The following is a 15939-nucleotide window of genomic DNA, read 5'->3' as shown; positions in this document are numbered from 1 at the left end:
AAATATATTAAAATGAATTATTTAAATTTATTTATTTACTGAAAATTTCGAATAGTCTTCCTGAATTTCAAAATGCCACCTTTTCATTTTTCCTTGCAAATAACAATTAAAATTATCATTCTATTCATTTAATTAATTAAAATTTCTGGTCAAAGTGTTAATTGATTCGTTAATTAACTACGGAGTTGAGTAACTCAAAAACCAAGCTGCATTATTGTTATCTTATAAATCTAACATTATTGTTGTATTTATTCTTCAATGATATATACTTGTATAAAAAATGTATTGCTTACTGATGGCCTTGAGGGAACTTTAGCTCTAAGGTTAAATAAATATATTATTTATCTATTTATCTATTATATTTTTTTTTAAATATCAATACCTGCTTTATTGTAAAATATTTATCTTTTTTAATAGTTAACCAAACAAATAGCTTTATTTAGATTGAGTAAAAATAACTTTGATCAATTTGACCAATTTTTTAAACAAGTAAATATATTCTCAATAATTATCTCTAGTCGAACTTAAAATTTGTTAATTATTACAGTATTTAACTTTGTATTATTCAGAGACTCTGTTATTCGCCATTTGGCTGTTGGGTTGTGTAAAAAGAAAATAAATAAATAAATAAATAAAATCTTTCGTACCGCAGGAGTGATGCAACTAGATTTCATACGAACTTTATCGGCTTTCCATACCATTACGTGTAGTAAAAAAGCAATTTCAAAAATTAATTACTCAGAAATGATAGAGTGAATCGATATGAACTTTTGGTGTTGAGATATTAATGTATCTTTCGATAAAAAAATTTTCATAATTTTGGTAAAACATGAATTTTGCGGCGGTACTTCCTTAAACACATTTTTCCGATGAAAAATGAAAATTTATTGATTTTAAAATTTTTTTAATAGATTCATCATTCATTTCTCCATCAATCAGTGTGATTTTTATTTTGTTTAATGTATGGTGTCATTTTAAAATATTATTTAGGATGGTGAAACAGAGAATTGTTCATTTAAGCCCTAGTAGAATATACTTACAGCTTTTGAGCTCAAAGAATGGAATATCTTTTGACTCGACCACAAAAAGAAAATTTCACGAAATCAAACTTAGTTCTTTTTTTTCAAAAATTTTTTTTTTAAAATTAATATATTTTCATAATAAATTTATTATAAAATCATATTTGTTTTGAAATATGAATTTGAGAATAAAATTCATAATAAGATAAAATTTTTTGCACGAGAGAGAGTAGATTTTTTTGAACATTAATCTTTACACAATAAATTTACCCCAACAAGAGTAAATTTTATAATACATATAAAAATCTTTAACAGAGCTTATGATTTTTTTTAAATTAATACTGAACAATTAGATACAGTGATTGCTTTGCACACCTCATAATGCGTTAGCGCGTGAGTGTGCTTTTTATTGACACAACTAAAAGAAGTTTCATTGCTTTCGATCGAAGAAATTCTAACAAATAAGAATTAGTTAAGCTTTTTATGTAGATGTGTTATATCACTGTAGCTAGAGCTACTTTATTTTCTCTGTGAAAATAAATGGCGAGTATAAAAGCGATTTAACAAGTACTTAATGCGGAACATTAAAAGTAAGAATTAGTTTTTGTTCATTTAATTTCGTCCCATTAAATTAATACTATTTTTTTATAAATAACAATAGTCTTTTATAGTAAACGAATAAAACTTGGGTTCGTCGAAATAAACATAATAGCCCTAATAAAAGTTTTAATGTATCTTAGAAAACTGTACTTACTGTATTGATGTAATTGTACAGTGACAGACCATCATCCCACGGCTCCTCTTTTTCGCAGGAGAGATTCATAGGTCGGAGTACGTGACTTCGGTCCAAAGAAGCTAGGCCATGGGCAAACACTTGAACGCTATCATAGACGAGTGCTGGTTCTGCCTGTAAGAGTCAAATCATCGTTCCATCAAATGTGTAATTTTTTATTAACAGTTGCGTTTAATTTTAATAGGGATGAGAATTAATAAACATTAATTAAATGTTTTGATTAAGTTCAAAAATTGTCAGGATCAAAGAAAGGTTAACTAGCTTTAGTAATAATTAGCGATCAATCAATGGTAGCTGCTTAACAGGATAAAAGCCACAAATTTCTCCGTAATTTGAGTATAATTCAGATCACATTATCTCTAATAGTCCATTAATTGTTTTCTAAATCGCACAGTGACACATCAAAGCACTACTTCTGGGATATGTCGTTCGAGTCCAAAGCCGATTGATTTGGACTATTCAGGCAGCTTTGTACCTAAAGGATTCATCTGAACGCGTTTAGTCATTATCTACCGTTTTGTATTTACAATTCTATTATGTAAAGGCACTGAAAAAAAATTTTTTTTTCCACATAGGAAATTTTTCTCTTCAGTAAAGAAACTGGTATTCCTGTGTGGAGAATACCAAAGTTTTCTTCCCACACTAAAAAGTATAGTAATTTTTTAAGATCTAGGTTTCTTCCTCAGCAATACACCAAAATAAAAATATGACCGACTTAACCTCATTTTACCCACATGGAAATGATGTGCTTATAACACTGTGAACGTTTTTTATTATAATTAATAATTTATTAATTATAATTAAACTAATTATTAATTACATGGTTAAAAAATTAAATTTTTAGTTACGTAAATTCCAGTCGAGCAACTTTTTTCATACCCAAGGATCCATTCAAATTATGATATCAATTCTAATACAGCTATAAAAAAAATTCGAATAAAAATGTTTTGTATTCTGGGTGGATAAAAACTTTTTTTTCTCAGTGTGATGCTCGTTTTTACTTCATTATTTGTGTGATTAGTGTTTTGTCAAACGATATCTTTAATTTTGTTAACTAACCTGAATTACTCCGGTACGATTGAGAATCGCATGTCCGATTGGCTGAAAACGCTCCATTTGCTTCAGAACTTCTGCTACCTTCGGTTCTTCCAAATCAACCAAACGGAATGCTGTCATGTTAACATTGTTGTACTTAAAGTCTTCTAGATCAAAGGTTTCAATATCCTATAAGCAAGTAAAGAGAAAATAGGTATCAATAGATATTTGTTTATTATCTATATAAGTGAAAGAACAAGAAAAATTTTTTCTCTGCTGTATTTATATGGTAAAAGGTGTTATTAAAAATTATATTCAAATCTGTAACCTCATATGAAAATAAAAATAAAATTCCTATGTTAATCAGTAAAATAAGATTTGTTTTTTTACGTAGTCAATAGTTAAAATCACTATTTTAAAAGTGAGAATTGATAAACACTAACGAATGAGCGAATTCTCCCGGATTCTTCAGTAGAAAACACTAGAGTATGGCTAAGAAAATTATATCTTTTTTATTAGCGACGCAAATGGTTTAGTCGAGTAATATCTTGATTCTAGAAGTGTGATGTAGAAAAACAACTTTTAAATATTTCAAATACAGTGAAGAAATCTTTAAACTTGACAAAAAAAAAATTAACTTGTCAATCCGTTTATTTCATCAAAGGTTACGTCATTCTCACAACTACGATAAAGTGCTTTCAGATGAAACATCGGAGCAAACGCTTTTGTGGTTTAAAAGTTTTCACTTTTTCATCTAACAGTATAGCAGTAGAACTAGGGAATTCGCGATAAATAAATTTTTTTCCACTCATTTTATTTTATTGATACACTCTACAGTTTGAAAAAGTTTGCCTTCATTTCACAGTTTGTTAGTATCGATAAAAAGTTTTATAAAAAAATATTTTCAACTAAAACTAGTGAATAGAGTAAAGAATATGCTAATAGAAGATTACTGTAAAAAAGTTATTAAATCCTTGTAATTATCAATAAATCCAGTTATTGCATGAATATTTTTTTGTTACAAAAAGTATTGAGAATATTATACTCGAAATATGGCTTTAAAAAAGTTTTATGAACTCATTTTCATTTAATATTTCGATGTGGTTAAGGGGCACACCTAGTGTAACGGCCTAAAAAAAACGTGATTTTTGGGAATTTTTATTAAAAAAAATACTTTATCAATTATTTTAAAATTTTAAGAATATATTTATACATGTTTTAAGAATACATAATGAAATTTTTGTAGAAAAAAATTAAATATTTTTTATATTTAATTATGTTATCGTCGATCTCTAACGGCGCGAAAAAAAAAAGGTCCTTCACTGCTGCAGTGATTCCGGCCTTCTCCGTGGATGAAATCTAAAAAAAAAATATCTCGTTAAACTAGATAATATTGTCTGTACAATGACCTACGATAAAAAAAAAATCAAAAATTGACAATATGGCGGCGTTTTAAAAAAAATAGTCGAATTTTACCTAAAATTTTGGTCGTTTGTGGCCTGCGAAAATTCGATTTTTGATCAGATCAAAAAATCGATAGGTCATTGTACGGAGAACTATATATAGAACATGTAAAAAAATTCGATAGTGATCGGATCATTTGTTTTTGAGTAATCACTGCAGCAAATTCGGAAAATGCTGTTTCGAGAAAAACGCGTTTAAAGATAAAATGATCGTTTCCACTGTTATAAGTGGTTTAAAATCATATTTACAGCTAATCTGCTATTCCAGGGCCATATAATACACCTTCCTCTTCTTCGAAAAGGGCTTGTTCAGCTGAAGAAGCTTTTCTTCGAGATGATCGACCTTCTTTTGAAGAAGCCCTTTGGCGATAATCAGCGATTCGTATTCTCGTGTCGTCCTTAAGAGCCGCAAAATCTCTTGCTGCAGGTCCAACTATCACTCCCATTACATTGAATATCTTCAAAATTGACGAATAACCGTCATTAAATATTGCAGTTGCAAAATTATTTGACAATTCAATAGTTTTGAAGCCATTATGAAGATGCGTGGGTGAAAAGTGCCAAAGTAAACCGTTGTAGCTTTCATTGTTGTTTTGAGTATTGTTAATTTCTTATTAATGTTCTTTACACTTCGGCAACGTGTTCCCATTATTTTTTTCACATGTAGATAGCATTCCAATTTAGCAACAGGAATATCATAAGGATTCAAATCTATAAGTCCTTTGTGGGTAGCGCTATCACCATCACCAATATAGCGGGTATATTTTACACCATATTTACTAATGGAACGACCAAACATGTCTTTTACACTATCCACTTCCATTTTTGAGGCAGATCCTTTATGATTGGCATCACATTCTTCATCGTGTAATGATAGCCATTCCTCATAATCTTCAGGTTCGCTATCTTTTTTTTTCTTCCAAAAACACAACTCTGACAATATGTAGATTTTACGCATGAATCAAGAATTTTCTTGCTGTATTTTCCTGCCAGCGTGTAACTACTCCAAAACGGGAAGTATGGCCACGTTTTTTCCAGGTACCATCGCCGCTAACAGTCAAATTTGTCTCCGAATTTTCTTTCTTTAATGTAAGCTCTTTTTCTTCATTTATAGCTTGCTGTATACTGAGCTTACAAACAGTTTCGGCTGCAATCTGTAAATTCGTAAAACATCCCGCAAAAGTTTGGTCGTAAAATTTGCATGCTAAATCCATTAATCCACAGAAAAGATTTATCCCATTTATTCCGATGCCCAATAGACGCATCACAGCAACAATACGTTTATTTATTTCAAATGCGTTATTAATCATTGGTCCAGAATTAATATACGAATTGCCACATTCACAAATAATAGCAATTTTGAACTCTAGGCCTCTTGAACTTGCTTGATTGAAAGTAACTTTTTTTGACAGGTTTTACACACCACTAAATTACTAATTGCACTAAAAACTGATAAAAATTGCAAAATACAATATCCATGAGATGGGTCAATCACAACATTATTGTCATTATTTTGTAATAGCTTTTCTGCGGACGTTCTGGTATTCGCAGTAGATTGCTCAAATGTAAATCTATTTCCGGTAAACTTGCGTTTTTTCGCAATTGATCGATGCTTAGGAACATTGTGAGTTTCTTTTTTATTTGAATATGAAGATTGATCACTCATTTTCAAGAAAATAGCACGTGTAAAATTATGATGCGCTCGATACAACGATCACAATGAGACTAAATGTGTCTGGCTCCGAAAATAATTTACGTGGCAGTAAACGAAAAATTTCTAGAAATTTGTAGAAATTATTATAATGATATATTTTTGTATACCTGAGAGCCAACAATAGAAACTGGAATCGTGTTATAGGGGCTGGAAGAGACAGTAGACTCTGAACAATACTTCAGGTACGTCTCGCAGCTAATGACACTCTAGCTGCCGAGCGGCTGCTCTTTAAAATGTTATAACTCAAAAACTATTTGATATATCGATTTGAAATTTTAATATGTTATTTTTAAAGGTGTAATCTACCGAAATATGAAAAAAAAAAAAAAATCGACTTTTTCGAAATTTCACACTAGGTGTGCCCCTTAATAATTTTGGAAGCGAATACAGTGTAAACTCTCAGTGTATATGGAAAACATAAATTTAAATAATAAATAACGTTTTTAATTCTTATTGATTATCATGATTATACATGACCGAACGATACGAATAAATTTCATAAGATAAATAAAATTTATCGGCATTTGATTTAGAAAGGTGATAATTTGTAAATTATTCAGATTTAGATAGGTGATAAGTTTAATAAAATACAATTTTTTGAATTTTCAAGCCACAATAACTATTGAATGAATGAACCGATTTTTACGCAGTTGGCGGTATAATCAAATAATAATCGCTGATTATTTGATTTTGCTTTTTCAACATTTTTTCTCTTTCATATTCATGACAAACAATACAAAAATCTATGTATGTATATATAAAAAATTGGAGGTGTGTGTTCCTATATTTTACTTTGCAGCCAAAACTACGCATCGCAGACGAACAGTATTTGTATGTGGCAGAAGGTACAAGGCTCCCATTGTGCACTATGGTGGTTGCAAGTCGATAATTATAAGGGTGTAAAAGATACAGGGGTTGAAACATGTTAACTTTGAAAATGTGAGATTATCATTGATCTAAAATGGTCTGGATTGTTCTAGAAATTTCTGGAATGATTTAGAAAGTTTTAGTGTATACATGAATATTCTGATCAATCGATAGTGTTCTAGAAAATTTTAAAATGATCCGGGAAGTTCTCAAGTATGCGTTGAGATTTTGATAAAATTAGAGTGATTTAGAAAATTCAAAAATGATCTAGAATAACCCCGAATGATCTAAAAGGCTTCAAAATCAATGTAAACATTCTAAACGTTCGATAATGTTCTGGATTGATCTAAAAACTTCTAAAAAATTGTATAAAATTGAAAATTTGAAATTTTTAGAACAATTCGGAAAATTTATTAATTAGTGGAGATAAATTTTGCGATTGTGTCAGGCGAAATATCGAACCCATACTTCAGTCGACTTTTTACAAAAATTGTTAATTGTTATATTAACAAATAACTGTACGATTAAAAATGACTCAGCGAAACGGGTATTCACGGTTAGTAATATATAAAAGTGCTTCGGATACTCTATATTGTGTTTACATTATTCTGATTTATTCACAAAATTAATTACGAAGTAAACTAGATAACTGTATGTACCGTCAATATTCTTTGTGTTATATTGTTGTTAAATGATGTTGTTTGATAATGTACCTTTCTATTTTTAATATTCGCATTTAATTGAATTCTGAATTTGAACATAGATATTCGGGATGTAAAATAATACGTGAACTGATAGGCTAGCATTGTTGATGCTATTGTACGTGAAAATAATAACCTACTTATGTATCAAAAAAACTTGTATTACTTACGAATGTTGTAAACATATAGTGGTATCGATGATCGTTCATTTGCAACTGGAGTATCTGTAACAGTTTATAATTTCCATACAATGCAGTGAGAGTATAATTATTTGGATTAATTAAGGTTTTTTTTTTTTTTGTTAACATTGATTTTCTACTATTACAGAAAGTGAATATGTTATGCAAAAATGAAATTGATAATTTCAGCAGCTGAAAAAGACTTTTTCCAAAAAACGTTTTCTTCCCTTCGCAGTTTCATTTACTGAATATTAAAAAATAACCAATCGAGTATTCTGAGGTAAAAAATTTATTTTCACTATCAAAATAAAGTGGGAAAGCAACATTAAATTAAATCTTTTACCGTTAGCTATATTTTTTTTGGCTGTATTTTTACGTGAAGAAGATTTGCGAACTTGGTATCTCCTACCGGTCTCTAAATCTTCCGATATCCTTCTACCTCTACATCGCAATACTTTTCCGCTCTAAACGAACCATAGCAATAATGTGCGGTAGCACGTATGGGTTGCTAGAGAAGACGTTCAACTTGTAAGCTTTTATTGGTTAGAAAAGTGCTTCTTCGACGTCTTAATATTGCTACATAGACTCATATAGGGAATATAGGACACAAGTTTACAAGTTTTTCAACGAGTGTTATACTCAAAATTGTGAAATTCTTTTATTTTGATAAATTATTGATTTTGAAGATTTAAATTCACTTTTGGAAATTCTAAGAAAGTGTTACATATGCAAATTTACTTATAAAACTGTTTCATCCAATCTGGAAATCATGATTTTTAGAAAAGGTATTTCATATTCAATCTTACAGTGTAAAAATTATTGCGTAAAGGTATTTTGCGTCCCTAATATTTGTGTTAAGTATTTAACACATTTTTGCATGAATTTAAGAGAATTTACACAAAAAAAAATTTATTACATAAATTATTAGTACAACATTTTTTACACGGAAAAAAATTTTCTTTAAAATTTACAATTAAATTATCGAAAAAAATTACCGGACTGTACTGTAATCGTGGGACGCCAAGGTGCTTACAGCAATACTTTTTACAGTTGTGTGAGTAAAATTTACCAGATTCTGCAGTTAAAAAAATTTTTTTAATTTTCAATTGAGGTTATCGCCCTCATGGAATATAATTATAATTGGGAATAATTGGGCAAGCATTTATAGATAATTGCGATTGTCATCAAAGCATATCTTTGCAATTAATAGTTAATTAATTGCATAAAATTTGATTATAATGATAATTGTACAAATGTTTGTTATAATTAATTGTTATTCGGTGTGAATATGGAGGGTAGAGGTTTGCACTGTTTAACCAGATTTGAAGCACGTCTTTTTTTAGCAGTTGTTGTTTCCAAATTCATTGAAGTCGACTTTTGACTCTGTAATCGATTCCGTAAGATTCGACAAGATTTACATCTCGGATTAACTTGGTTTCTTTTATAAATGTCATCACCAACTATCACATTTTTACAAAGTTTTGAATACCTGAAAATTAATGTAAATATATTAATTCAATTCGTATAAATTCTGTCCTCAGTAGTTCATACATTCACTTATCAAAAAACAAGCAATCCTTACTTAGTACTGTCAATCTGAGTACCAACGCATATAGGCCACCTTTCCACTGATTTTAAGTAGCTATAGACACAACTTAATGAATGCAATTTTTCATTTAGCGGTAGTTCTTCATTGTTAGGAAAAATAACCTGAAATAAAATAATAATCAATGATTGTTTTAAAAAAATAGATGTATCTACTCGAACATTAATTAATACATACAGTAATAGATGTATCCTTGTTTAAGCGTAACCGAATTTTGATCTGCTGAGTTGTTGGGTCCATTCACATGAATACAAATCCATTGGGCTCGGGTATATACAACCAAAACGGCGGTAATTTTGGAGCTTCGATTTCTTGCAGATTATAGGAATCCTTAGATGCGTCTTGACTGAGAGGTGGTTCTATCAAGTCGTGTTCACTTTGAACAACAGCACCTATTGGATTATTAGGAACATCTTCATCTGCTAATATTTTCGGTGGCTCGATGTTGTTTTCGTGCACTTGAAACAGCTCTTCGTCTCCAGAATTATTTAAATGTAAGCTTGGCTTTTCCAGTTCATCTACAGTACTTGTTAGAAGCTCATGTTCAAGTATCGGAATAAACTGATGCTGGATCGTTGGTAAAGCTTCTTCTTTAAATATTTTTTTTCCTAAAAGCATAAGTTTGAGCTCTCCTTTTATGTATAGTTTCTCGTACATTTTTATTTGTTCCTCTTTAAAATGGAGATGACAGATGTAATCAGTAGCCTTTAATTCAATACCCAACGAAATTTTCCAATTTTGTAATCTCGCCAGTGTCTGTGAAATTAGATAAATAAAATATTAATATGCCTTCGTTGACTAAAAAAATTATAGAAATGAGCAATGGTTTATAAAGTAAATTTTTCATAATAAATTGATTTACATACTGTTGGTTGGAAATACGAAATAGACTGAGGCGAATCATTTTTTTTATTTTTGGATTTACGCCCACTTGGACAACTTTTCACACCACAAATTTTACCCATAACTGTTTTGGTATTCACGTACTTTTTTATAAAATTAAATGTTAATAAACCAATAAGCGTACTACTCACCGTTTACGAAATAAAATCACTTTAGGTGCACGTTCCCTTATAATATTTTTTTAAGGTTATATTTACTATATTATTCTGTACTACGTAAGTTGTTGAAACTTTAAATAATTGACTACTCTAGTCGACAATGATTTTACATTTTTCAACTCGGCATACTTCAATTCATCTACAATTGCTACATTCATACCATACCCTTTGTGTAAACCAGCGCGATTGTGGAAGAATTTTGAACTGTTATTTATAGCATACAGCTGGACACTTTTTCAACTTTTCTCCCATATGAGATGATTCTCCTTACCTCTACCCTCCATAGGTGTGAACTGATCATTGACATGTAAAATATTGTTGACAGCAGAGAAGTCTATAGCGATTGCAGCGCCGTCTCAAAGTTGGTGGATAGCACTTAGATTTTTTGTTTTACCGGAGAGTCCAGTAAATTTGATAGTAATTTCGATAAAATCTATAAAAATAACTTTTAATCTAATTAATTTTTTACCGGTATCCTACAGTAAAAATTAATGATACTTTTCTGTATTTTTTACATTGTATTTGTGAATAATTATTGAAAGAATTGTAATTAGATTAGGAATTTACGAATGTCCTACGATTACTGTGATTTTAACGGTAATTTTTAAAGAAAATTTCTTTCCGTGTATTAAGCACAATAAATATCGGTTAAATTTTTCAATAAAATTTCATTAACAAATAATTTTATTATTATAAATGATAAAACCTCAAAACTGACGATTTAAAATCAAATATTTCATGTAAAATTCCTCTACTTATTTTTATCTAATTAATGTTAATAATCATAATAACAGTACTGTAAAAATCAAAACTGAACTACTCTCTCATTTGTAATGCATTACGTACGTATTCTCAATAGTTGTAAAGTACTGGTAAACAATAATTTCTTTTATATTTATTTTTAATTATTTCATATTGTATATTAAAGCTAGAAGTAATTAACGTAGATTATCTTAATAAAAACTAGATAAAAATAATAAAACCATTTAAATACAACGAATCTGTTTCAGCGCCAATTCGGACAACTATTAATAACAAAATTCAATTAAACTCTGTTAACCCTACGTAAGTCTGCCGTCTTCAACAATCAATCTCTCCTTCTATCTCGAACTACATCAATCTAACACTTATTAATAATAATAAGTTATTATGTTAATAACTCTGCCGATACGGGAATTATTAATTTGAATGAAATTTTTTATTAAATTATATTCTTTACTCATTTTAAGAAACTATTTATAAACTTAAATTAATTATTTTTGATGCTAGTAAAATAACGAGGATAACTGTTTAATAAATTTAAAATTGCTTTCTCCACTTAATGTTCATTAATTAAAATTTTTAAAAAAATATACAATTATACTACTTTTATACGAAGATCCTTTGAACAAAATAAGTAACTTCTTACCGAGTTTTGTACCAAAGGAAAAGAAAAGCTCAAGTTTAATTTACATATTTAATTACTATCAGAAAAATTCGTTTATATTTATATTTTTTTACTTCTCTTTACTTATATTAAGCTTTTTATCAAGACAGTCTTTTGAAACTGACAAAGCTGCCAATTAATTCAAATTTAATTAGCATAAAATACTTAAAAATTACAATTTACGTTTTAATTTATTAAAATTATTTTGCAATAAAAAAAATGACTTAAATAAAAACTTACCGCTCGAAAAAAAAACTGCATGTGAGCAGGATCTGTATCTACAATCAATTTATAGATTTCTTTTTGTCGAATTTCTCTAAGTACTTGTCGATATGTTCCGGCACCTGCCTGACGAATGTACATTTCCGTTCTAGGCGAGGGTGGCGACTTAACAAGATCTTGCAACTTGAATAAACCTGAAGAAAAAAAAAATAATAAATAACAGTGTCTTTCATTTATCGTCTCTTAACTTTTTTAGCAAATTGCAAGCATTTTTCTCAATTCTGTATTGTATGTACATGGTATAATAATTTATACATAATTATATTGTCACTGTTCATTATAGTAATTTTCATAACAAGCTGAACGTCTATTGTATGTATAATAAATAATGTATCACAAATTTGTATAAAGCTTTTCTCTAGAGAGGTAAGCTTGTTTAAAGTTAGCTTTATAACGAACTCATCATAAATCACTTTATCTTGACAAGTATTATGAAACATGAGAAGTTGCCTTATTATATAATCAACGAAAAATTACGCCTGTTATAATTATTTTCACTATCGTGTCAATAAACTTAACATGTTATGAAAACAAAGTATGTTGTGTGTGTGTGTGTGTGTGTGTGTGTGTGTGTGTGTGTGTGTGTGTGTGTGTGTGTGTGTCTGTGAAAGTATGCAAACCGTTTTTAATTTTTGAACGACTAAACTGATCGGAACCTACCGAATGGCGTTCCAAAGAGTTCCCTCAAACTAAGATTTTCTGTGAAATTGAACCGATTCAGATCGTTAGTTTTTGAGAAATCTCAAAAAAACTAAGAAAACAAATTTTTTAGAATGTGTTTTTTTTTTTTAATAACTTTTAAACAGCTTCAACGATCAACTCTAAAAACTAATCAGCTCTTAAGCTTGAAAAACCATGTCGATCGCCGCTAATCCGATCAAAATCGGTTGATTTGTTCGAGAGATATTGTGAACGAAAGAAAACCGAAAAAGGTTTTTTTTCAGAATTACTCCGAAATTCCTAGTTTGATCGATTCAAACTTAACAATTTTTTATGAGGCTTAAAAACTGCGTCGAATGCCGTCAACTGCGTAAAAATCGGTTGATTCATTCAAAAGTTATTGCGGTTTGAAAATTCAAAAAAAATATTGTTTTATCATACTTCTATCAGACTTTTGAACCCGGAGAGCTTATAATCATATATAAGCTATCTTTTTTAGCTTTGAAAGCTCAAAATAACATATAAATTGTATTTTTGAGCTCGAAGAATTCAAAAATATCATAAGTGCAATTTTAAGCGCCTAAGTATGGAATTAGTGGAAAGTTGCAGGGACGGCCTCCAGGGTCAACCGTTTTTCTAATTTTTTTACTATATAGTAGGACTGCGATGAATTCAGGTTGACACCGCGAGCTATTAAATTGAAAAATAACGAAGCCCATATTTTTTGTCTTATTTTATATTGTCTAGTCTTCCAATTAGTAGAGAGACGCAATAATCTACTATACCTTGCAGCAAACTGTGTGACTATATGATAAAAAGTGAGTATAAAAGGTTGACAAGCTTGAAATATATAGTAAAGTGAAAAAAGCTAGAGAAGGAAGTAAAGAGAGTAAACAGACTTTGAATTTGTTCCATGACTTTGAGTTAGAGTTCACCAACCAGACATTAAATTCATAATGTTTTTTTTTTTGTTTTTATCGACTATACGTATGTCTTTGTCTATTGAATGTGGGGGTTTTCTGAAACACCGTTTTCTAGATAAAACGAGTTTTTATCTATGAATGTCTATTTTAATGTTCGAAAAATGATGAAACAAGCTGATTCAAATGTCAAACGAATAACACTGTTATACTTGTTTACATCAAGTCTTTTTTTAATGATGAATTTTCTATTACTATCAGTTTATAATTTCTTAAATCAAATTTTGAATACACGGAAATGAAAAAAAATACAGAAATTACATTTTATACTGCACCGTGTAAAAATGAAATTTTTAAATTTTAATTTCTACAAAATATAGAAAAATTATAGTTGTAATTTTTTTAGTTTCTTTGTATGAGGCGCCACGTTACAGTTACAGTATAAAATGTAACTTAAAATTTTTTTTTTTTTTTCGTGTATCTAAGTTCAATACTCCCAAAAATTTACTTTCATTTCAAGAGTATTTTTTAACAATTTTTATATTTTACTGTTTATTTTACAAATTTAATCAGCGATCATAATTAGAGAACTACATCGACTTTTTTTAATTGTGGTATTTAATTTTATTTCAACACTCTCAATCATCGTAATAGAATTAATTTTTTTATTGATGCTTTGAATCTTTCTTAAGTCCATTTAAGGATAATTATTGTCGAGTAACAATATTAAACGTTGATCTATAAAACTACTTTGGTATCGACGAGACTGTAGCAAGTAGACAATTGAATTTTATTTACTTGCTCCAATTTGTGATACAGCCATACAGTATTTTCAAAAACTCCAGTGTACTGTTGATTACTTCTACATAATTAAAAGTACTTAGCGATGAAAATATAATCATCTAAACTCATAAATAGATTTATATTCACTGCAATTTCTTTAATATCTAAAAAAAGAGTTGAAATTCATGTGAAATTACAGCGTTGTATGTTTCTATGATCTGAATTTATTCAGAAAAGTAAAGCTTCTGTACCTAAAAAAATAATTGAATGAAATTAAAAAAAAATCCTTGTTTACGTTATATAACAGTCGTGAGATGAATAAATACACGAAACAGTAAAAGCTCAAAACATTCACAAATATGCAATCTTGATAAAATAGAGATTTGCTTGTACATAGAAAGAATTCAAAAGTTACAAGAAAAAAGTATCCAAGATATGGCCAGCAATCATAAATATAAAAGATATGACAGACGCAAATGTAAAAAGAAGAGACGAATAAATAGATTTTCAGATCACTATCCGGAAAGACACGGTAGCGCTTAAGATGAAAAATTACATTATATTATAAATTCGATTATTTTTACTTATATTTTATAACAAATTTTTGTGTATCATCAAGACTATGCAAATTAAATGAAATAAAATTGGAAAATTCGAACAATCAATATTTCTAAAATCAACAAATTTTTTATTTGTCAAATGAATTTTTTCCTTTGAAAAATTATAAAATAATGTTGGATTCTCTGTGCAAAAATTAATCCCAGTTACAAACTTTTAGTTTTATATTTTAGATATTTTGTTCTTAGACATATTTATTTTAGAAAAATAACGTATTTTCTTTTATTAGTTTTTAAATGTGAAAAACACATTTAAAGCACATTTGTGCAGCTAGAATAAGAAAGCCTGCATAGGCTTGATTTTATGACCTTAGATACTTGAGTTGTACAAAGGACTCCTTACTTTACACTGTACAGTACAACCAAATATTACGGTCTTAGTTAAGAAGAAAAACATGTGTTTTACTAAGGACAATACAGAGGGTTAGACCTCACAAAAAAATAGTTTTTAACATTATAGTTAGTTTGCGACTAAACTCTGTCAAGTAACGACATTTCTCTCGATACGATTCCTTTTTAAAATGAAGATTCTATTTGAATCACTCTATGTGGATAATAATCTTGTCTTTTCTCTTTATTTATTTATTATTAATCCTATCCATAACTTCCTACAAATAGAATATTATCGCTCAATGATGTCAAAATATTTTAGTAAACATGTAAGTTATAATTTGTATTGTCGATAACATTTATGATTCCTATTTAAGTATCAGATACTCTTCTATCGAATTTTCAGTATGTGTAACCATAGATTCTAACCAGCTAACTAAATCCCGCTAACATCAATAGGTGAAATTTAGTATTCAGAAAGCA

General features: G+C 29.0%; 1 protein-coding gene across 1 annotated transcript in view; it reads right to left on the bottom strand.

The window, feature by feature from the left end:
- The window catches only part of LOC141530710 (glutamate receptor ionotropic, kainate 2-like), a 243848-nt gene that overhangs the window by 78614 nt on the left and 149295 nt on the right, over positions 1-15939 (bottom strand). Inside the window, exons 6-9 of the mRNA XM_074247986.1 lie at positions 12105-12280; positions 7763-7816; positions 2872-3036; positions 1774-1926 (exon numbers count right to left, since the gene is read on the bottom strand). Coding sequence (XP_074104087.1) covers positions 1774-1926; positions 2872-3036; positions 7763-7816; positions 12105-12280 — 548 coding nt within the window. The remainder of the gene's footprint in view (positions 1-1773; positions 1927-2871; positions 3037-7762; positions 7817-12104; positions 12281-15939) is intronic.

The sequence above is a fragment of the Cotesia typhae genome, unplaced genomic scaffold, assembly GCF_013202065.1.
Source record: "Cotesia typhae breed Kobodo isofemale line unplaced genomic scaffold, CoteBio_Ctyphae contig_5, whole genome shotgun sequence".
NCBI classification, from domain to species: Eukaryota; Metazoa; Arthropoda; class Insecta; order Hymenoptera; family Braconidae; genus Cotesia; species Cotesia typhae.
This window is presented reverse-complemented; position numbering and strand designations above follow the sequence as displayed.